The 21,134-nt window shown below is 49.3% G+C and overlaps 1 protein-coding gene and 1 long non-coding RNA gene across 3 annotated transcripts in view; one reads left to right on the forward strand and one right to left on the reverse strand.

Annotated features, from left to right (window-relative positions):
* LOC108934415 (serine/threonine-protein phosphatase 2B catalytic subunit alpha isoform-like) overlaps positions 1–20,298 on the forward strand; it is a 42,145-nt gene extending 21,847 nt beyond the window's left edge. For both annotated transcript variants that reach the window (XM_029251286.1, XM_029251287.1), the window contains exons 3-14: positions 783–907; positions 2,149–2,260; positions 4,613–4,758; positions 5,165–5,304; positions 9,227–9,304; positions 9,650–9,744; positions 11,752–11,877; positions 12,333–12,410; positions 12,646–12,730; positions 14,539–14,636; positions 14,945–14,995; positions 19,904–20,298. In XM_029251286.1, coding sequence (XP_029107119.1) covers positions 783–907; positions 2,149–2,260; positions 4,613–4,758; positions 5,165–5,304; positions 9,227–9,304; positions 9,650–9,744; positions 11,752–11,877; positions 12,333–12,410; positions 12,646–12,730; positions 14,539–14,636; positions 14,945–14,995; positions 19,904–20,082 — 1,313 coding nt within the window. In that variant the 3' untranslated portion in view covers positions 20,083–20,298. The remainder of the gene's footprint in view (positions 1–782; positions 908–2,148; positions 2,261–4,612; positions 4,759–5,164; positions 5,305–9,226; positions 9,305–9,649; positions 9,745–11,751; positions 11,878–12,332; positions 12,411–12,645; positions 12,731–14,538; positions 14,637–14,944; positions 14,996–19,903) is intronic.
* Positions 16,973–19,112, reverse strand: LOC108934416 (uncharacterized). Its single transcript, XR_001966133.2, has 2 exons — positions 18,826–19,112; positions 16,973–17,888 (listed from the first exon to the last, which is right to left on the reverse strand). It is a non-coding gene; the product is annotated as an uncharacterized LOC108934416 (long non-coding RNA).
* Positions 20,299–21,134: the final 836 nt, after the last annotated feature.

Raw genomic sequence — 21,134 nt, forward strand, 5'->3', positions numbered from 1 at the left:
AATTGATAAGCTACTACTGTACAGAAGTGAAGCAAATTAATGGTGTTTTAGAGCCCTTAACACACTGCACTTACAAGCAATCAAATAAGATCCACTTAGAACCGGTTTGAGATTTTTGACGCTCTGCTCTCCAGAATCCTAAATTATTTGTGTGTCGTCCCCCCCCCCCCCCCCCCCCCCCCGCAGGGGCAGGTGGTAGAGTAGTGATTGGTGCGTTGGATCCAAAGCAGGTTGCAAGTTCAAATTCCACCTCCAGCTGTAGTACCCTTCAGTAAGGTACTTGCTCTTAATTGCTCCAGTAAAATTACCGCTGTATAAATGGGTTAATAATTGTAAGTTCTCAGATAAATCAGAAAATGTTAGGTCATAGGGAGTACATTTGGACAACTAGTAGTGCAGTGGTTAGAGCTGCTGCTGCCTTTGGACCCAAAGGTTGCAGGTTTGAATCCCACCTCCAGCTGTTGTACCCTTGAGCGAGGTGCTTACCCTAAATTACCCAGCTGTGTAAATAGTTGTCAGTCGTTTTGGCTGAATGAATAACTGAGATTTTAAATTTCTCTTTGCCGCTCACTGTGCTTAATATGAGGCAGTAAGTCGACGCTACACGACCGCGATCCTTCGACTTGTCCGTGTGCTGCATGCGGACACGGCGGGCCGCGCCGGTTATTTCCGTCAGGGTGGGACAGCATCCCGTCGTCTGACGTCTCTCTTGACGCCAACGCGTAACGTGTTGCGGGTTTCCAGCTGTGCCCTTCTCAGCACTGCGCTTTTGTCCCTTCCAGTGTGCGGAGACATCCACGGGCAGTTCTTCGACCTGATGAAGCTGTTCGAGGTGGGCGGGTCCCCGGCCACGACGCGGTACCTCTTTCTCGGTGACTACGTGGACCGAGGCTATTTCAGCATTGAGGTGTGTGAAGCGCTCTCTCCCTACGCTCTCGTGTGTGTGTGTGTGTTTGTCTACGTGTTTGTGCTTGTTTATGCCAAACACAGAATACTGAACTTCAACAATATTCCTGGGTCAAAAGAAAGAGTGAAAACCCACAAATTCCTTCTCCTTCCTCACAACACTCTTCACCTGAGAGTCACATCTTTGGCTTTGGAGACCATGGGTGGCATGGCGGCACAGCGAGTAGCTCTGCTGTCTCACAGCACCTGGGCAGTACGAGAGGATGTGGGTTTGATCCCCGCTTAGGCTGTGTGGAGTTTGCATGTTCTCCCCCTGTCTGTGTACAGGTGCTCTGGTTTCCTTCCACAGTTGAAAGACATGCTGTTGAGGTTCACTCATAGTATGTGAGTGACAGAGAGGGAGAGTGTGTTCCACTGATGTATGGATGAGTGACCCAATGTAAGTAGTGTATCTAGGGGTGTAAGTCACTGCAGTGAATAAGGTGTGTGGGCTCATAACACTACATAGAGTTCATTGGAAGTTGCTTTGGGGAAAAGTGCCTGATAAATAAATCTAAAGGACACTTCCTATTGATCAAGAACCTGTCCTCCATCTGTGGCTTCCACTCCATTACATGATGGGCTTTCTTCAGCCTCAGCTTGGAGAATGTAAGATGAGGTGCTGGAAAGAGTCACATGAGTTGAGGCACCAGTGTTGTCCACCTGATCTCCTGGGAGGATGACTGAAGGAAAACCAGGCTGCTCCACTAGGTCCACCCCTTAGTCACAGTGTACTGTTAAATGCAGCCCCAAATGAGGCCATTGGCCCAATGAATAAGTCATGACAAAGCTTCATAATGCTGCTCTGTGCAGATCTTCAGTGGGCCCAGTTCAGAAAGTCCTTCTGAACTACAGGGAGCACAAGTACTCATTTCCTGCTCCACAGTGACCCTTTGCACAATGACAGTATGTAACAGCATATACAGAGTATGACAGTGTTATTCAATACTGGGCAGTTCACTGAACAGCCAGTGTGTGTGTGTGTGATTTCATCTTTGTGTGTGTAGGCTTCTCACAGTTATGTGCTGTATGCTGTGTGTGTGTGTGTGTGTGTGTGTGTGTGTGTGTGTGTGTGTGTGTGTGTATGTGTTATGTTTTAATGTAGACTTGCATTCAATTTGAGTGTATTGACTTCTCTCTCTCTTTCTCTCTCTCTCTCTCTCTCTCTCTCTCTCTCTCTCTCTCTCTCTCTCTCCCCTCCAGTGTGTCCTGTACCTCTGGTCCCTGAAAATCTTGTACCCAAAGACGTTGTTTCTATTGCGAGGAAACCACGAATGTAGACATCTGACAGAGTATTTCACCTTCAAACAAGAATGTAAGTATGTCCCCCCCCGACCACCACCACCACCACCACCTGCCCGTGTTTAGCCCTCGATTGTATGTGATCTGGGAACGCAGTACAATTGTGGTGTTTGACCCAGGCGTTGGGGTCTTGGCTTTCAGGCAAACAGGTGAAATTGATGCTGGCTCGGGATGGGCAACTCATAGCCTAAATTAAACTAAGCAACGGAGCCATTTTCAGCCTTACCTTGTCCCACCCGCCCCCGTCCTCCCGTCCTTCTCCTCTTCTTGTCTCCCCCCTCACTCTTTTTGGCTCCTGCCCTCCCTCCCTCCCTCCCTCATTCTCTCCTCTTTCTGTCCTCTCTCCCCCTCGCTCTCAGACTGAAACAGTTTTGCTTGTTTCTCCTGCCTGTTTATCTGTCTGCTCCCATCCTCTGCTCCCCCTTGCCCCTCCAACCCCTCATCTTTTGAAAGCAGGAGTCTTCGGAACAGTCGCTTGTTCAGATGTAAAGATGACGTGTGATTGGCTGGGAACTAGTGGTCACATTATGGAAGGGGTCGTGATGATGATGGTGATGATGATGATGATAATGATGATGGTGATGATGATGATTATGATGGTGATGGAAATGGCAAGAGGTGGGTGTCCCACTGTACACCTGCACTCCACACCCCCCTTCCCACCATCCCAGTGCATTCCTCTGTGGAAAGAGGGCTGGAGGAATTGGGGCCCCGGAGGCGGCAGAGTCACCGGAAGGGATGGGACGGCATGTGGGTGCGGCACTCAGTACTTCTGTGTCCCCCGACTCAGTTACCCCCCCCAGAGCTGACAGACTTGTCCTGCAGTGGGCAGACAGGGTGAGCAGCAACTCAAGAAGTCGACGTGGCACAGACTGATGGCTACTGGCGCTGCTGTCAGTGCCCCCAGGAACACAGTCTGTATGTGTGTGTGTGTGTGCGTGCGTGCGTGTGTGTGTGTGTGTGTGTGTGTGTGTGTGTGTGTGTGTGTGTGTGTGTGCGCGCGCAGGTTGGATGAATGGCACATTTCGGTAAGCATTTTTCCGAATGGGGCTCCATGGGTGAGCCAGAGTTCGAAATGCACTTATATTCCCGGACCCATGGGGACTAATGTATTTGTTTAAGCCGAAGGTAAACGATGTGTTGGATTGGCTTCCTGGTAGTGCTGGTGATGGGAGGGGGCTGCCGACCGCGGGGGTGAAGGGAGGTGCATGGGACCAGTGGGCAGACGCTGCAGGAAGGCTGTGCTACAAAACAGGAAGGACGGAGGCGGCGGTGCAGGATGTCGGGGGGGTTAGGAGACCAACCTGGAAGAGCCACAGAATGTGAGGGAACTGGCAGCACATCGCTATGGTTACGGGCGCTCTGAAAAGCCTGGGTGTAAAAGGTACGACTTGGAGCAAACAAAGTGCCGCTTTACGAAGAGTGTTGATGAAAGGACGGCCTGCGGAAAGGGGGGCAAAGAGAACCGCAGTGTCGTGCTGTCATTCTGTGGTCAGTTTTTACGGTCAACATACATAAAGTAACGGTTCAGGTGTGCAGGAAGTGCCCGATACCACCGAAAGTCATCATTTCCACCTGCCGCCTCTGCCCGGTCGTTGGAAAAGCTGGATGCCTGGTACCCTCCTACATATGAAAGCAACACTCAGATACGCAAAGAATATGGAACCTGCCAGCGTTTTTGTTATAAAACCCGTCATGGAAGCGAAAGTTGTTCCAGAGGAGAAAAAAAAAGACCCTCGTGATAAAAAATACAACATAAGCAGAGCGGCTGAGAGTGATCCAGGACCCCTGTGAATCATTAGCGAGGAGTGACGCAGAGACAGGGGAACAAGTTGCAATTGTGTGCAACGGTGGCTTCTGTTGTGTAGGAGTGTCTGTGTGTGTGTGTGTGTGTGTGTGTGTGCGTGTGCGTGTGCGCGCGCGCAATTTAATGCTCGGTTGTGTGTTTTGTGTGCAGGCAGTGATGAAAGGCAGGGCTGGGGGGGGGAGTTCATGCTCGGAATCACAGTGAGCAGTTTGGACTCTGTAGTGAGAGTGTGTGTGTGTGTGTGTGTTTTCGGAGCGTCTGCCCCCCTCCGTCCTTCAGTTCGCTCCACGGTACATGTGAGTTTTTACCAGGGTATTCTCGTGCCCTGCTCAGTGATGCGCGCGCCAGTCCGTGGTACAGTGGCTCCGTGGGGAGATGCTGGGATGGGCTGTTGGCAGGAACACCGGTGTGTGTTTGAACACACTCATGATCATATTACGTAAAGATGCGGTTACACAACTTGTCTGTATATTTTGGCCACGGTTCTCCTTTGAGCCCAAAAGTACAGCAGTGTGTGGCGAACTGCTCCGTTTCACGGGGCTCCCCGCTCCTCTGCAGGTAAAATCAAGTATTCGGAGCAGGTGTACGACTCGTGCATGGATGCGTTCGACTGCCTTCCCTTGGCGGCCCTCATGAACCAGCAGTTCCTGTGTGTTCACGGTGGCCTTTCGCCAGAAATACACACCCTAGATGACATTAAAAAGGTAAGAGCTGAGCCGTGATGCAGCCTGATGCACACGCACACACACGCGCTGCATGGAGGGGCAGCCGGGGACACGGGTGACCCGACCTGAGATACAGTGTGTATTTTCACTCATTGTGGCAACGGGCGCCTTTGACCGGAATTTTTTTTAGCTCGTTTTCTAGCCGTGTTGGAGCTTGAAAGTTTTTTAAAAAAAAAATAAACTAAGGTAAAATGCAGAAGAGTCCTGTCCCGTTTGGTGCGTGAGAGCAGTTTCGGGTACATGTGCGATACATCTGGACCCGATTTCAGTAACTGTTCCGCTGTTCCTGCATCGCTCTCACCTGCATGTCGTTGGAGTGTGTGTGTGTGTGTGTGTGTTAACCCGTTCTCACAGTAAGCCCTGCTGTCATCTCCGCTGGGACCAGTTGGACAGGTTCAAGGAGCCCCCGGCGTTCGGGCCCATGTGTGACCTGCTGTGGTCGGACCCGCTGGAGGACTTTGGGAACGAGAAGACCCAGGAGTACTTCAGCCACAACACAGTCAGAGGTTGTTCCTACTTCTACAGGTAGCCTCTTCCCTCTTGTTCTCCACAGTTTTCTCGCACGCGACACAACTGGTCTTCCTGACTCGCGTTTGACGTCACGCCGCGCTCCGCTCCGCGCTCGGAACGTGGCGCGAGGGCTGCGAGGCGCTCGGCTCGGCTTACGTCGGCGGGGGAGTCCGGGAAGCTCCGCCGCCGAGCCGGATGGCGACCGAAGAGAGCTGGAGGCGAAGGGAATTTTTACCAGGTGGTACATTTACGGGTGTGTTTTGACCGCTCCTGAACGCAAAGGAGAAGTTATGGAGAGAGAAGCGCTGCAAACTTGCACTGTGTTGCACTAGTTGGTAAAGTGTAGCGCTGGAGAGAAATCGGGGTCGTTGGTTCTTCGTTTGGCCCGACTTGCCCCACGCGGGGGGGTCTTCGGCGAGGATGTGGCGCGTCGGTTGTAGCCCACGTCTAAGACGTCGGTGAAGTTGGGGAACGGGGAAGGAGGACCTTTCCTGAGGCTGCGGGGTCTTCGGGTACAGTGGGTACCCCCCCACGGCACTCCATCTCTAATGTGAATAATTCATAACCACCATGAAAGTTTAACAGGACTGCAGAGGGCACGGTGCACGTGCGGATAATGCGGGGGAGTTTCTTTGTGGGAAGCTTGCGTGTGACGTGAGGCTTCGAGCGGCGAGGGGGCCGTGCGCCGTCGGGCCGGAGAGGCGCTCGCCCCCCCAGAGTGCTTTGTCCAGTATGGCCGCGTGTAACCGTGTTCCTTTGGCTCTTGCTACGCTCTTGAGATCACATCACATGCCACATCGCCTGCAGCGTGAGCGTGAGCCCATCCCCGAGTCCTCCATGGGGTCCAAGTGCAGAGTCACCCCCCCCGTCCCAGCATGCACCAGGCCGCAGAGCACAATCACGTACGGAAACACAGAGCGTGAGCCGACTTACGGCGCCAACACGGGGAGTGGCGTCGATGACGTGAAGTTCTCGCTCCTGCAATGGATGCATTCATCTCTGTGTCGTCATGCTTTGCCGTACTGGAGCTGGTGAGGTGAACCCAAAAACATCGTTGTTTTTTTCCCCAGCTGCCATCTCCATGGTAACATGTGCCGGATCTGCTCAGTCAGTGAAAAATGATGTTGTTATTTCACTGATAGAGAAGAACCCCTCTCGCATGATTCCCTCACGGAGAGATGGAGCCGAGAGCACTTGAACTGAAGATGCCCCCCCGCTGTAATCAATCAGTGTCCTCCGCAGAGATAGCACCGCTTCACGTGGTGACACCTGCACGCAGTCGGCCCCCCTCTTGCGTCAACTCGCAGTGCAGCGCATGGGTGTCGGAGTTTACCAACAGTCTAAATAAATATCAAGTGGTTTTGGGATCACCTCAAAGTCGGTGTTTGGGGAGACGCACTGGGAAATGAGAGCCCAACGAGTCTCCTCCTTCTGACCGGTACCTTTTTCCTCTATGTTCTTTTTTTGCTTGCTTTCCATTGTCAGTAAACACTTGTCTTGTGCAGGATCACCGGAATCCAGAGTCTATCAAGGAAGCACCCAGCCTGAGCAGGAGCACACAGGACGGGACAGCACACGCACACACACACAGACACACGCACACATCGGCAGTTTAGTCTCCAGTTCACCTGAAACATGTCTTTGGGCTGTGGGAGGAAACCAGAGCATCTGGTGGAAACCCACGTGACCATAGGGAGGACATGCAAACTGCACCGACTGAGCGGGATTCGAACCCATAGCATTAGGATAGTGCTATCTATCTATCTATCTATCTATCTATCTATCTATCTATCTCTCTATCCGTCTTCATGTCTGTCCGTCCATCCATCTTTACCTTCAGCTTGTAAGAGTGTGGTTCTTAACCACTACAGTACCTGCTGCACCAAAACATGTAAGCAAAAGAAGGAAGGATACGAATGCGTTAACCGCACCGAAAGCCAGGAGGGCAGCACTCATGGGAGACACCGTAAATACCTTTGACTTTTGGGACACTTTGCCTTGTTGTTTCTGAGCCCGATCTGACGCCGTCGCATAAACATACAAGACTAACAGTAATAGTATCAGCTGCGCGTCAAGAGGGGTTCTGTGTTTTCGGCGTAAACAAAACATGACAGGTGTGCGCGTGAATGTTTTCCTGCATGGCTGGGAAGAAGGTTGATGGTCGGGGTTCAGATGACACCGCTGAGGTGCACCATGGGAAAAGGTTGCGGAAGACCGGTCAGTGTCGGTGGAGTGGGGACGTAGGGCTCAAGGAGGGAGGGCACAAAACGCATCTGTGTTGCTTCCTTTTCCTCGATCGGAGTGCGAGAATGACCGTTCCCCACGAAACTGTAACGGAAAGCGAAACCCGAAGAATAGCTCGTATCGTCTCGACTTGAAGAGCTATCCCAGAATCCCCGGGGGCTCCGCTAATGTGGCGTTGCCATGACGACCGGCTACTCCTGCTCAAGCGGAGAGCAGGAGCGAGAGCGACAGAGAGGTTGCGAGATGCGGGGAAGAAGTGATCAAAGCAGGAGGGAGGAAGCGGAACGTGTCGCTGGGCAGCGCGTCTTGCGTACGAAACGAGCGCTCGAGTGAAATAAATGGGATGGGTACAATTACACCAGACGTACAGTATTTCGTTGCCATCGGGCACCGTGTTATCGGCGCCGCTGTTTTGCGGTTTAATGTTGCCTCGTGGGTCGGGGCGAGGCCACAAGCGGAGCAGCGGGACGCAGGGTTTTGCGTTGCAGTGTTTTGTTGACGACGGCATTTGAGATGTTGCAGTTAAACTCGGAAGGCTGTTGATTCCAAATCCAGGCGATGCTTATACATAATGGCACTGACACCCAGGACGGGACGCCGGGCCGTTGCAGGGCGCCCCGAGCGGGACTCGAACCCCAGACCCAGCAGAGAGCGTGAGCCGACCAAACCCGCTGCCCCCCCCCCCAAAAAAAAACAAACACTTTCCAGGAGTAATTAGAATACATACAGACACACACAGTTTCCAAACCGCTTGTCCCATACAGGGTCGCAGGGAACCGGAGCCTACCCGGCAACACAGGCCGGAGAGGGAGGGGACAGATCCAGGACGGGACGCCAGTCCATCGCAAGGCACCCCATGCGGGACTCGAACCCCAGACCCACTGGAGATCAGGACCCGGTCCGACCCACTGCGCCACCGCGCCACCGTGCCACCGCACCCCCTTAAGTAGAATACATAGAGTGTATAAATTTCCTCAGGAGATGTTATGTCAGCAAGCGTCTGACGAATTGGCGTGTTCTTCATTTCGAGGAAGAAGTTCGTCCGTCTTGCCTGACGCGACCTACAGTCGTCCGAAACGTTTGTCTTGTGGCCCCGCGGAGAAGCCGTGTTTACGCCCCCAGGTTTAGGGAAATATAACGATGAGCAACAAAGAGTAAGTGACTTACTGTAAAAGAGTTAACGGTCATAAAACGAGAGAATGCAGACAGGAGCTGCTCGAAGGAGGACCGCAGTCGGACGAGGACGAGGACGATGCGCTACAGACGCCTTCTGGCTAGAGACGGCAGGTCCGCTGTGCGCCGGTACCTGCCGAGGGGCGCCGTGTTCGCGTCTCCGTATCGCACCGTGTTCGTGCGATTCAACGGAAACTCAAGTTCAACCTCAAGTTGTCTTTATTGTCATTCCTCCGTACGGCTTCTTCGCAGTGGAACGAAATGCGTCTCCGGAGACCGGAACAGGAGTAGTTTACTGCCGTTTACCTCTGTACAGTATACATGGTACACTAGTGTATGGCAGGTGTAGTAAAGACTACGCAAATACAGAGTAGTATATAGTGTATACATGAAAGACGGGACAGGGGTAGGACAGCCGTGTCATTGTAGTGACGAAAGAGTCAGGACAGAACTCATTTTACCGTGTTTCTCATGTCTGTCGGTTGTGTTCCCCCCCCCCCCCCCCCCCACTGTCTTGCAGTTATCCAGCTGTGTGCGAGTTTCTGCAGAACAATAACTTACTATCGATTATCCGAGCACACGAAGCGCAGGATGCAGGGTAGGTACCCCTCTGTCCCCACTGTCCCGACTGTCCCCCCTGCCCTGCTGTCCCCACTGTCCCGACTGTCCCCTCTGCCCCGCTGTCCCCTCTGCCCCACTGTTCCCACTGTCCCCGCTGCCATGTGGAGGACTGTCCTGAACTTGACCGTATCGTCCCTTCATGCCCAAAGTATGAGTCAGTCCTTCATGAAATGCAGTTCCGGTGAATCCTCTTTTTTGGGGTGAGATGTAACTGTGCTGGGTGGCATCACACACGTACAGCAGCTACGGGGGACACTGTGCTCAGAGGTTTGACCCCCCCCCCCCCCCCCACTTTCCACCTTGTCTTTTTGTGGACACACAGGTACCGGATGTATCGGAAGAGTCAGACCACTGGTTTCCCCTCCCTAATAACCATCTTCTCAGCACCAAACTACCTGGATGTTTACAATAACAAAGGTGGGTCTCAGCTTTACAGTACGCGTTATCCCCCCCCACTGCCCACACACACACACACACACACACACACACACACACACACTCCTCCCCTTCTCTAAAGTGTGAGTTCAAACAGCAAGGCCCTCCTCACACACTCAACACAGGAAAGCAAAGCAAAGCACTGCTCCGTCTCACATCCCCGTCACCGAGAGACACGCTTTGACTTCTGGGAGGAAAGGGACCCTTGGTTGTCATGGCGACGGCCGGGCGTGCATCTCCGGGGGGAGCATCTCCGAGGGCGGTGTAGACGCCGGGCACAGGTGCGAAACGCAAGGGTGTCGACAAGAGCGGGTAGAAAGAAGCGAGCGGATGGGCGGGTTGGGGGGGCCCTCTGCCTTGGAATGAGATGGCTTTTATCGACCCGTGTGTCATGCGTCAATGAAGAGACGCCTTCGCACCAGGAAATGCTACGTTATGGCCTTTTTTTCCCAAGGCTGTGTTGCGATACGCTCACCTGAGCAGGTACCCCGGTAATTGATAAGGCCCTGCATGGGGAGCGAGGAACCCTGTAATTAGCGAGTGTTCTCACACGGGGAGGCCGCTGTACCACGGTGAATCACAGCGAGGGGAGAGGCGAGCACAATATGGGGGCGACTCGACAGTATTCCCCAAGCCCAGTTGTCATGCCCCCCCCTCCCCACCGCCCAAACTGTGGGGACTAATAAGAGCAGGGGGAGTCGCCACGGGGAGAGTGGATGGAAGGCAGGTGGGCGGGTTGACGGCGAGGAATTGGGGGTAGTTTCAATAAGACGGCGCAGTCACAAAGGATGTTCGGGGCACGGTGTGTTCGCATCGCGAGCCGCTGGCCACCGCTGACGTTGTTTACGTCGTCTCCGCTTCACTCTCTTATTTGGTTCGGTCGCTCGGCCGTCTCATTTGTTCTGCTCTCACCTAGCGGGCTCCCTCGCTCCACTCCAACACCCTTCCGGCGCTGTGCGTCTCGCTGTGTAATGATCTGCCCAGGGCTCTGCTTATTTCTCAGGAGTGTTATAACCTCCTGCAGCTGGGGGGTGGATATCAATCAAAGGCCAGGAGACACAGAGTGGCTGTTGGCTTTGGGTGCGAAAGCCGTCACATGAAAGATGTTTTTAGAGGGTCCGCGCTGCAGAAAGTGCAGCATATGAGGAATGGTTGCGGAATCTCCCGAGAGGATTAGTGAGTCATTAGGATGGTGTGTGGGAGACAATAGGACAGCGTGTGTGTCTGTGTGTGCGTGTTTAGATCCTCGTGTGTGACTGAGTGCATATTGCCGTGCTTCACCAGGGGGGCGTTTACATGTATGTGTGTCTATGAGGGTATGTGAGGTACGGTGAACCAGCATCTCTATGCATGGCAGATTCCACCCCCCACTCCCACCTAGAAAGCGGTCAGCCAGTGTGTTGCTGAGGAAGGCCATCTATTGGACGCGCGTCTCCATTGCAGCAGCCGAAGAACGAGAGACGTCCCTGTCGACACGCCGCCGATGACCATTCATCAGCAGAACGTTTACGCGTGTTCATTTAGCTGATCCTTTTCTCCTGGGCGACTTACACTGTTAAACGACTTAAAATTACTGATCCGTTTACACAGCTGGGTAATTTTACTGGAGCAATTTAGAGTAAATACCTTGCTCAAAGGTACTCCAGCTGAGATTTCAACCTATGACCTCTTGGTTTCAAGGCAGGAGCGTCAAGCACTACAGTACCAATTACCCCACTGTTGCACCTTAATAAGCAGCTTTACCGTGAAACCATTGTTATGCGTCGCAGAAAATTTGCATCGGCCCTCGGTGATACAGACTGATGTATTTTAGCAGAAATAAATCCTGTAGTTTGGAGCCCGTTGGCCTAGTAATCCAAATACTCCAGAAATAGGTTCCATCCTCAGGTGTCTCCCTATGAAAGCTGTATGTTGACTCCGGACGTGACGTCTCACTGCTGCGCCGCCCTGCCCTTTGCTGCTATTCTGTCGTCGATCTGCTCCCCTCAGCTGCCGTCCTCAAGTACGAGAACAACGTCATGAACATCCGGCAGTTCAACTGCTCCCCGCACCCGTACTGGCTGCCCAACTTCATGGACGTCTTCACCTGGTCCCTTCCATTCGTCGGGGAGAAAGGTTCGACCCCCTGCCTCGTCCCACGCACCACATCCCGTGCCGTGGCCTGCTTCGCCATCGTTTGGGTTCGAGGGGTTCCGATAACAAAAGCTGCATTCTCACAGCCGGTTGTCGCCCGAAACCCCCTTATCTCTCCGGAGCGAATTAGCTTAGCTCTTACGTGCCGCGAGGCAATCAGAGATCCATACTTGAATTGTGTGCGTAAGTGCGCTCTGGAAATTAACGACGGCGAAAGCGGCGCCACCTTGGTTAACACGATTACAGCGACGTAGCGTAGCGGTTTATTGAAAAGAGCAGGTGGAGGCCTTGTGGCGCTCCGACGAGGGTTCATTATGCACGCAAGAACAATAAGCCTGCACTCATTTGCCAGTTACCTTTCTTTTTTACCCCTCCGCAAAGTTCTCAGCGGTGACACACTCCATCCTGACAGTTCTTGTCCTCTGACTCATCCTCAGTTACAGAGATGCTGGTCAATGTGTTAAGCATTTGCTCTGATGATGAACTCATGAACGACGGCGATGAGATTTTTGACGGTAAGAAAAAAGTCCTCTTAGTGACACATATAGACAGTCTGTTCAGAGAATTAGAAAAGAAAAGCCTTTTTACACAATTTCAGACTTTAAAGAGAGGAAACAAAAAGGTATAATGTTACTATTATGCCATTATTTTTAATATGAACTGGCTTGTGCTTTGGTATCAGTGTATACCTGTTATACACCTTTCAATCACTCGCGCTCTGTTCGCTCACCGGTTTCTGTTTCCGTGTAGCAAATGCAGCTGCCGCTCGGAAGGAGGTGATTAGGAACAAGATCCGAGCCATTGGGAAGATGGCCAAGATGTTCTCCGTCCTGAGGTGAGGATCCACCGCCTCTCCCAAACCCTTCCGCGAGCAGCAGGCTTAACGCCACCGGCACAGTCGCACAACTTGCAACGTATGTTATGTGTTTTGGGCTGCTGCCTTCCAGCCTTCCAAGCTGATGCTTTTCTCCAAAGCAACTTACAATGTTAAGGTTAGTTATTACAAGCTTACAATTGTTTACCCATTTATACATCTGGGCAATTTTTACTGGGGCTGTTTGAGGGTAACCACCTTGCTCAAGGACACTACAGGCAGACGTGGGAATCGAACCTGCGACCTTTGGATCTAAAGGCAATAGCTCTTTTAGGGTTAGAGATACAGCCTCTGTATACTTCTATCATACCCCTGATCAAAGTACTTACCCTGAATTAATGCAGTAAGAATACGCTGTTCTCTAAAAGGATAACTCTTTGAATAGTTCAGTATCTGATGTTGTACTTGGTGTTAGATAAATAATGGTTAATAATAAACTATAGTGGTATCTCTTGCCACAAGCATTTGAGTTACAGATTTTTTGAATGTTTTTAAAAATACTGAATTGCATTCCTTCATTTTTCTATTTTCTCAATTTTGTCTGTTGTGGAGCAAAAATTACCTGCGTTTCCACTTGCTGCCTGTAGTTGGCAGCAAAACGCACTGTGACCCACTGAATAGAAACATTGTGGGTTTGTGGATTTACCTTCATTCCACACACTGTTACAGCGTTTAAAGTGTTTATGACTCCTGTCTGGGCTTTTTGTTTTCAGGGATTATTAACAACATGAGGGACATTACATGTGTTTATGGGATAAATCAGACAACTGCATTCATCGAATAAGGGTTTGTGAAGAAAAAAAATTAAAAAGTATTTTACAAATAAAAAATAGAAATAAATTGTGTATTTTTTGTATAATAAATAAATGCATATTTATTTTCAGCCATTTTCAAACTAGTTTTAATTTGAATGTAGTAAGCGCTTGTTGACGATGGATGGATAGGTTAATAATAAGTTAATAAAATGTGAAACTCGAAAGTCTTACGAAATACTTTAATTTTGTATAGCTATATACAAGATATTTACAAAAATTTACCAGTAAATAAATTGAGAGACATCTGTCTTTATTAAGCTTTTATTCAACATGTAGATGAAAAAGTTGAAAGAAGACATCAGACATGTTGAATTGGAGGTTGTGGAGATGATACATTTATTTCTGTCTTGAATAATTTTAGGTAAATTTTGATTTTAATGTTGTTTTGAAGTTAACAAGAAATAGTAAAATGAAATTGTTGCGCTGCAGCGTATTGGAGTGACGCTGGGGTATCCTGTGTATCCCGTTTCGCACCTGTTTCCTGGATGGGCAGCAGACACCGTAATACTGCATTTAATGAGTGATTTTTATTGAATGGGTGGATGGAAATTTTACAGAGTATTTTTAAAGTTATTATAGCTTTCCCGAGGTTTTTAACTCAGTGAAAGGTGGACGGATCATATGTATTATTCAGCCTTCATCCATTGTGACGTAAAAGTGACTTTCGAGTCGTGAAAAAATGGACTTGTCCAAATTGTGTTTTCAAACCGAGCACCCAGTGGAAATATTATTTATTTTTGATTTTACAGATGAAGCCTTAAAAAGCTTTTACGTTTACATGTTATGACCATGTACCTGTTTGCTTTAGTCATGTGTGACCCCCCCCCCCATCCCTGGTTGCTCAAGGCTCCACTAAATGTGCTGAATGCGCGTGGTGTCACTGCTCGGCATCCGTCCGCTTTATCTCATGTGTCCCGGACTCCAACTTCACTCCTGTCCTGCCTCTTGTTGCAGGGAGGAGAGTGAGAACGTCCTGACGCTGAAGGGCCTCACGCCCACCGGGATGCTGCCCAGCGGGGTCCTCTCAGGAGGCAAGCAAACACTCCAGAGCGGTAAGCTCTCCTGGGCCTCTCTTTCCCCACCCTCTCCTGCCGCCACCTCCGTCCCCTGCGAGTCCGCTCCCGGAGAGTGTGTTGTTGTCTCATGAACTCTCAGAGTGTGGATGTAGCAGCGCTGGGAAAGCACTGTCCAAGCTGGAACGGCAGCTCGGCACCCGTGTGGTCCTGCCTGTGGTTTTGGTGTGTATGCGTGCTCCTGCGCGCCTGTCGCTGGCTGCCCGCCGCGGAATCGCCCGACGGCTGTGCATGGCTTTGGAAGTAACCCGCTTCCCTCCCCTCCCCTCCCTCTCTGTGCTCCTCAGCTACCATCGAGGCCATCGAAGCCATCGAGACGGAAGTTGAGGACGGAGAAGGTAAACGTCCCAGAGTCCCAAAGCTGAGCAGAAAAAAAGTGTTTGCAGTCGTGGTGATGGTGGTGGTGGTGGTGGTGGCGGGGGGGGCAGGGGTCTTCCCTCCAGAGGACGTTTCCCACGTTTCGCAGCTGCAAGTTCGGCCTGACAGATGGCTCCATCTGCATGTTGTCTGAGGGAGTCGTTGTGTGAACGGCATGCGTTTGTTCTGCTTTCGCTTCCTTCTCGGTGTGGGTCGGAGCTCTGGTGCTGCTCAGGGAGGAGTGCGTGCTCACAAGGGTGCGAGTGGCGGGGTGTCTCGCCGCTGTCCGGCGGCTCCCTGTCAGTTCCCGTCGGGGGTCGCTGGTCCGACGAAAGTCCGGGCTGATATCTGCGTCACGTCTGGCCGTCAGACCTGTTCCGGTCGTTCACAAAGCGACAGAAATTAATTATTAAATACTGATAGCAATATTTAAATAATAATGTCATAAATAGCAGTTTGAAAATCATTCCGTTTTGGTTCCCCGCTCTAAATGCAGTGCTGTTGTGCCCCCTGCTGTTGAGGGGCTTCTCCACCGATAAAACAGTGATGCGGCCCCACGTTTTAAGTGCAGGTATGCGTCACTTAACGTCCTTCCGCATGACGTCCGACCGCATGCGCATCCGACGTCCCATAAGGTTGTAACAGAGTTGAAAAATCTCGATCGGCTAACGGGACGTAGCAGATGTAAGCGGCCGTAGTGCATCTTCCTGCGACGCGTGTATCCTATGCAAACAAAAGCGATTGTGCTGCCAGGTGTGTAATGGTACAGTACGTATCTGTACATAATACTCGATAGTGATCTTAAACATCTTTGGTACTGGCCAAGACGTGATCGTTCTGGTGCTGAGGGGGTAGGCTTCTGGGTCCGGTCCTCAATCCACGTCATTAACAATTTCTCCGTATAATATATAGGTACCTGTGGCACTTGTATAGTATATATGATGTTGGCACAACGTCCAAATCTATTGGACAGAACGTATCCTGGACATTAAGCGACGCATGACTGTATTTGAAACATTGAGAAAATTATTAACATATATAATAATAGTACAGTTGGCCCTCGAACAACATGGGTTTAAACTGCATGGGTCCACTTATATTTTTTTAATTAATATACTGGCTTAGTGTTAGTAATACGTATAACATCTGCAGTGTTTTGTATCATGTAAGACAATATTGATGTAGTTACTGACAGACAGACGGACGATTCATCTTGTAAACAGACGATGTAAACTTACAGTATCGATAAATACAGTACAGTACTGTAAATGTATTTTCTCTTCCTTAACATTTTCTTTTCTGTAGCTTATTTTATTGTAAGAATGCAGCATATAATACATATAACATACAAAGTATGTGTTAATTATGTTAACCTTTAAAAAAAAAATTGTAGGAAGGTGATCAGGAATCGTCTATTCTGAGTTTTACGCACCTACTCGTGCAATGAACATCAGTGCGTAAAGTAGAAAGAAACAAAGTTTACTTAAGAATCACACGTCTGCAGCTATGTCTCTCCTTCTCCTAATGTAATGAACACATTGTGTTTCTCTGAGATGTTCGTCGCTTTGGAGAAAAGCATCTGATAAATGAATAAATGTAAATGTAATCGTCTTTTATGTTATCAGTAAGGCTTCTGCTCAACAGCAGGCTATTAGCAGTAAAGTTTTTGCGGAGTCAAAAGTTATATGCGGATTTTCGACTGCGCACGGGGTCGGCGCCCCAACCCCCGCGTTGTTCAAGGGTCAACTGTAGAATTAAATATAATAGTATAATATAAACTTAATTTGTATACTGTGCTGACTATAAATAGTATAACTTCTACAGTAATAATTGTGGCCCTTGGTTGAAAAAGATTGGACACCCCCCAGTCCCTATCCTGAGAAATGTGTTTTAATGGTACAAAAGAAAACTAAAAGTACGGGTGCGCAGTTCAAAAACTCATTGTGGACACACACAAATGAAAATTCTTTTCGTTTTTAATGTGTTACACACTTTTTTCTTGATGACATTAGGCAAAATTTATGGAGATTTTCAGGTGAACTTGGGATGCGCCTGGGACCAGCTGGAATTTTCATTATTCAGTTTCTCGATACAGGGTCAAATTTTCAGGAACAAATCGGGACCGGGTCACGGCAGGAAGCGTGCTGTAGGTGTGAGTTACCATCACGCCGATGGCAAATGAGAAACGGAACGGCCGAGCACAGAAAACACAGATTTGTGCGTAAAGGTGAACCAAGGAGCTGTTTGCCTTGGAGAAGAGGGATCCCTCCTGTGCTCGTCATACATTTACATTCACATGTACACGTACGTGACTTCTTTTAGCTGACGCTTTTCTCCAGAGCATCAGCTAAATGGCCTTTTAATTCTTCATTGTCTTAAATTAACAACAGAGGGACAGAATCAGACCGGAATGGAGAAAATACGACACGTAACGCAATTTAAGAGCAAAAGGTTGCAATATTTCGCAGATGTCGTCGTGCAGCACTGTCTCAGACGTTGGAAAAAGATATTCCAAATTTCATTAAATTCCCTATACAGGTCAAACGTGGAACTAAGTTTGACACCTGTGTCAACCACATATAGGAAGAGGGAGCTTCTGTGTGGAAAATAGCAGTAAAATGTGGTAATATGGTCTGGAGTGTAAGAGTAATGAACGTAACGCTCCATGTATTGATCCGAAACAAAATTTGGGTGGTGGTTTCATAGATACGGAGGGGGAAGCTCCCGGCACAGCGATGCGCCTTCCCGGTTTACTGCAGCGGCGTTCGTTGAAATGTTCACAAGATCTTTGAGGAGAAGTTTGATTTGTCGTCCCCCGTTGTGCTCGGAGCAGATCCAGCGATGCCTTTGTCGAGAGGCGCGTCAGTCATCTGTCTGCATCACAGATACATTTTCCCGAATGCGGTCTTAGTTGCACTCAATTAAAGAACAACCAACATGTCATGGGACAAACGTTATTAAGAAATGTGCAGTCATAGTTACCGATTTCCTCGCTGAAACGCATCTTAATTGGATTATGAGGAGTAATATTGTCATAAATGCAGTACATACTGCTGAAATAAGTATAATATTGATTATAGTGCTGCAATTAGTATAAAAATTAAAGAGTCTTAAAGAGCCCGATAACAGGCAGGTGGGGGAAAGCTAAACAAATAAATCATAAGTGGCTTTCTAGGCCTGTTGACTTATTATTATAAACTGCTGTAATTTATATCATATCATTAATTTATTTACAAAAACAGATGGCTTAATTAATCTTTTAGACTAATTTATAATCACAGACACACTTTTTAATTCAGTCAGATTATGCATTTAAGTAATATCTCTGAGGTTTTACAGCAGGAGAGCAATTCAGCTGCTAAAATGTTCCAGACAGTATCTTGAGAGAGATCATATGTAGCATAAATAAAACCAAAAGTAGTAAATACACACTGAAAAGTGAATAACCGCTCCCTGGGCTTCCTGGGACCGCAAACATAATGGGATCATCAGTTACCCGAATTTAAGGGATAACTGGAAGTCCGTATTGTACAAAGGGAAAGAAATGATCAGAACGATGAAACTATCATAGTCTTAGTAGTTCTCTTTATTACAAGGGGGCTTTTCATTATTACATTAATGCAGCTTTGCTACCTTTTAACTTCTGTGCTTTAAATTTGATTTGTTCCAGTTATGGGAACTGCATTATGGTTAAAAAAAAGTATTCTCCAAACTCAAAGGCTTCATAATGCAAAGAATATGCAAAGTGTGCAGCATCTCCTCTTTGCTGTATCTCATCCCTCATAGACATTTGAATGAGAGTTTTACTCACAGCGTGTGTGAAAGTCTGCTTCCACTAGCTGAGGACTGGATTACACGGCAGCTTCTCCTCCGTCGGCGCTGGGTCTCAATGTGGACCGATGGTGACGTTTGACGGGAACTTGCGTAGCTCGTTCCCATCCTTGCGCCCCGGAGGTTAATTCGGCACTTGTCTCTACACGCATGTGGACAGCGGCCGTCACCGGGCTGGTATCAGACAGGCACGGTCTTCCGCAATACCTCTCTCTGGCCCTCAGTGGTCCTGTGATGGTGTGTCACTGGTAAATCCCTGTTTTTGGTGTTGATGCGGTGGTCAATCTGTGCTTCCTGTCTCTGCGGTCTCTGCTCAGTGGTCTCCTCAGGGAGGAAGTCGCGTGGAAGGGTGGAAGCGTGACATTGCAGTGCGGGACGTCATGCTTCCGGGAAGCCGCACAAACTAAGCAACTGGCGAGGAAATCCATCCTTAGCATTTGTAGGACCAGATCTTCAGGAGCCAAATATGTGCAATCAGATGGTGTGATGTGGAAAAGGTGGTACGAGTGTCACGCACCGTCCTCTTGGTGCTACTCCCGCCATGCACCTTCTGCAATGTACAGAAGCACTTCTGACCTTTTTAAGAAGTTACTGAAATAATAATTGATTGCACAATAAGTGATAGATAGATAGATAGATAGATAGATAGATAGATAGAATCATGAAGGAACCTTGTGATGGCCCAACAGGATTGTGATGGACATTTCTCTTGCATCCCTGTTTTGCTACCGGGTGACAAGGAATCTGCAAAAGTGGAATAAAGCAAATATGGGTAAATTTGTGGGGTTTTACCGTGCCCAGAGATTGCCGGTGGCAACCAGCCACAGCTACTACCAGCTCCTCCGCTCCGGTCCTTCCCCTCATGTGTCGTGTGTAAAGATAGCCAGCAGTTTGGCAGGCCGGTGTCGGAGGAGTGCGCACTTTTCGGGACGCTGGGGTGAGAGTGGAGTTCAGGTGGCCGCGGTAGACGGGAAACACGCAGAGTCAGAAAACGACGTTGTGCCACAATTCCCCTACAGCAAAGTTTACCGCGATTGCCTTTTGTGCTCTCCTTTCAGCGATCCGTGGATTCTCTCCGCAGCACAAGATCAGCAGCTTCGAGGAGGCTAAGGGTCTGGACCGCATCAACGAGCGGATGCCCCCCCGTAGGGACGCAGTCAACAACGTGGGCCTCTCCATGGGCAAAATGAACATGTCAGAGTCTAATGGCACGGACGATAACAGCAATATACAGTGATCGCCCCAGCTCAGACCACACATCCTGCATCCGCTACCACTAACACCACTTAAAACAGTGTGGAAGAACATTGCAAACTATAATTACAGGCCTCAGCTCTTTGAAAAAAAAAATAAAAACCGAAAAGAAATCAACAAGAAATGATAAACAAAAGTAACCTTTTTGCTTGAATTGTACTTAGAAAACCAACAGCATTCAAGGACAGATCCTGGGGGGGGGGGGTTTGCTTGGGGGTGGGGGGGTCGGGGGGGGGGGGGGTTTGCTTACAAATGTGGTTTGCTTTTGATGCCAGATTGTAAGACATGCGGTGCGAACTAGGCGGCGCGGTCCTCCTGTTCGCGGAGCGGGGGGGCTGCCCAAGAGGAAGGCGACACGTCTGTGACTGACAGCGCAGTGCTTGCGGGACGTGGTGCCCGAAGCACATCGACCATCTCCTGTTACTGCTCATCCATGTCAGACGCGGCATTTGGGTTCAAGTTGTCTTTTGGGTTTTCTCACAAACTCACTTCATCACATTGCATCGGAAGGTTTGCTGACAATACTGGCACAATTACGTTTGTAATTAAGGCTCATATATGCACGTATGTGTGTATACACTTTAATTACAAGTCTTGTTCGTCAACGTATACAAACTGATATTGCTATTATTGACATGTTTTGCTACTACTATGAATTAATATAAAATCAAAATTACCTTATTTATAATAAAGACATTTACACCCTACGTGCAATGCACTCGTACTGGAGAATTTTTCTCTTTTTCCCCCCCCGATGTGCTCTTCTCGGGGGAGACGACTTGAGCCTCAGAGCGGTCGCGTATGTTTCGCCACGGACTGGACTCACGTCGTCGCTCGCGTTCCCCCGAAAGAGCACGCGCTGCGTTACGGGTTCCTTATTACCCCGGTACCCGCAAAGCTGGTCGCAGGTTTCCCACCTGCCTGTCACCCAAAAGAAAAAGTGCACGCAATTTGCTTTGTGAACCTAATTTATCATCGCGGTGAAGAACGACGACAACAGGCCACCTGAACAAAGACAATAATTTGTACAGCATC

This window comes from Scleropages formosus, chromosome 4 (genome assembly GCF_900964775.1).
Source record: "Scleropages formosus chromosome 4, fSclFor1.1, whole genome shotgun sequence".
NCBI classification, from domain to species: Eukaryota; Metazoa; Chordata; class Actinopteri; order Osteoglossiformes; family Osteoglossidae; genus Scleropages; species Scleropages formosus.